The following is a 2,436-nucleotide window of genomic DNA, read 5'->3' on the forward strand; positions in this document are numbered from 1 at the left end:
GAACTCACATCCAAATGCCACTGGAGATGCAGGACTAAATTAACTGATTAGCTCACCCTGACTATGAAAGTACATTGAGATGAATATTAAAGAGTTTTTTTCAGGGCTCTTGAATGTGTAAAATCTTCAAAATCCAAAAGTCCACATTGAACCTCTGCCACCACTGGGGCCACGGTGGGAGTATGGTTCACATGTGTCTCACCAGTGGTCTACCACCACATCACATACCCCTGCTCAGCACAGAGCAAGGTCTTTTTGTGACCAAACCACCAGTGCCTGGCTAAGCACTCTGATCTTCACCAGCAGTTTTGTCAGGAAAGCCAGCAGCAGTGACAGGGATGGTTTGGGAGATTTTTGCAGAGCTGTCTACTGCAGGTTTTTCAGTATAATTACAAAGGATTACAACACCACACACAATTTACAGAGTGGGCTACTGTATGATTACACCTAACATAGCCAATATAAAACATACTCTACTAATTACAACACAGCTAGAAGATGCCATCTAGGACCGATACCGAAAGACCTGTGTGGTACTCTTGTTGGAGAAAATCTTAATAATAGTCTTGAGGTTCAAAATGCAATCACAAAACCCTCTCTGTTATGTATTCTGAGGAGTGGATTGGGTTCTGTCTCTTGATTTCTATCTCCTTTGCACATTTCTCTGAATTCAGAGCACAGAACTGTTATTACGTTGGACATACCAGACTGGATTGCTGTATGTCTGTGTTTAGTGTCCTATTAAGCATCAAGCTACATGTTTCATGCAAACATGAGGGATGTAAAAGATGAAAATCCCAATCTTCACCTTCAGAGATATTTATATTAAAATTATTAAGCACTCCTCTGTTTGTCAATCAAATATCATCAAAAGAGCTGAGAATAAAAGAATATTGCAGAGCAGGTACTAAACAACACCAAGCATGCTCAGAACTGCTGCTTAGTGTCCTCACACTCAGTGTGCACGCTTCATTTTACGAAAATAGAACTGGTCCAGGAGAACGAGGCCACGATCACAGAGCTTTTGACTGGGTTCAAAATAGCAAACCCCAAGTGGTGTGAGCGACGTGTTTCTGTAAAGCTTGGGCACCATCTACCCTTTTGCATCGTCCTCCAGAACGTGTCAGAGACAGAAGCATTGGCAGGGTGACCTGCAATGCTGGAGCAGGGTTGTATATACAGCCACGGGCTTTCCACCTATCGAGCCAAAAACGAGCCTCATTACTGTCAGCAAAAGTATTCATTAGGTTGCCCCTCTGTCTTTGGGATTGCTTCTGAGTCCACGCTGGACCGGGCAGAGAGCAGCCTGTTTGACTCATCGGGAGTGTGTCTAGTCAAATATTCTCCTTCCACACCTTTCACTTTGGCCCCAGGAGACAGGCTCTCAAAGGTGACATAGGACTCCTGAATCTCCTTGGGTTTCCGCACGAAGCATTTTTTGCAGCGCCTTTTCAGCGCCCCGCAGCAGACCACCAGCGTCAGAGGAACAGCAATGACACAGGCCACGCTGATGACCACCATGTTGATGAGCTTCTGGGTCCCTCCCGCGCTGGCGGCTTCGTCTGTGGAAAATATGATGCACTGCTCCTTTCTGGGGATGAGCCCTTTCACGCAGACACAGGCGATGTATTTGGTCTTGGGCAGCAGCCCATAAACGGTGACCTTGGTCTTGCCTGGCTCCACGCTGATCCGCCGCATGTCTCTCTCCCCAAAGACAGCGTAGAGGACGCTGAACACGGTGGTGCTGTTTGCCAGAGGAGCCTTCCAGGCCAGGGTGATACTCTGATCAGTGTCTCCTATCACCCTGACAGACCTCACCATCCGCTCCGGTTCCTGCTGGCCAGGGGGTGGGCTCACCAGCAGGTTTCTGGGGTTGTCATCTTGTGCCACATCTGGAAGGGGCAGGCCCTCTCCGGTGCCCACTCCAGCCCCCAGGGTAGGCACAGTGGAGGTGGTGATAACATACCTGGCCACCAGCTTGTCGTTGTAGGCAGCTGCTTCCATCCCGCTCGCCTTGCCACTCCACGTGCCCTTGGCACTAGAGCTGGGGTCGTCCGTGCTTTCTGAGTCTGTGATGATGAGAGAGATGAACGCTTCTGTTGCCCCCAGAAAGTTCTTTGCCTTACAGATGTACTCTCCAGAGTCGAGATAAGAGACTACAGGCAGGCCCAGAATAGACCAGCTCATCCCGTCGCTGGAAATCTCTTGGTGAACTGCAAGGGAGGAAAAATGCGAAATAAGGAAAAAGTTTAATCAATAGAATTAATAACCTATTTTGTAAAACGTTAAGGTTCAATCATTAAGGCCACCAAGAACATTGCAAAACCAAAGTAATTCCAAAAAGGTTAACACTAAAATTAGATTATGTTGAGATTTACGCTGCTTCAGACCAAACAGATGAGAAGCATTTGATGCTGTTTCATCCAAACCGATGTA

At 47.4% G+C, this 2,436-nt stretch overlaps 1 protein-coding gene across 1 annotated transcript; it reads right to left on the reverse strand.

The window, feature by feature from the left end:
- Positions 1–1,227: 1,227 nt before the first annotated feature.
- LOC103781717 (leucine-rich repeat, immunoglobulin-like domain and transmembrane domain-containing protein 1) lies at positions 1,228–2,213 on the reverse strand (the record flags this gene model as incomplete). The annotated part of the gene is made up of 1 exon (XM_008949438.1): positions 1,228–2,213. A coding segment is annotated over one exon (986 nt), but the record flags the coding sequence as incomplete, so codon positions are not given.
- Positions 2,214–2,436: the final 223 nt, after the last annotated feature.

The sequence above is a fragment of the Merops nubicus genome, unplaced genomic scaffold, assembly GCF_000691845.1.
Source record: "Merops nubicus isolate BGI_N331 unplaced genomic scaffold, ASM69184v1 scaffold9051, whole genome shotgun sequence".
Taxonomy (NCBI): Eukaryota; Metazoa; Chordata; class Aves; order Coraciiformes; family Meropidae; genus Merops; species Merops nubicus.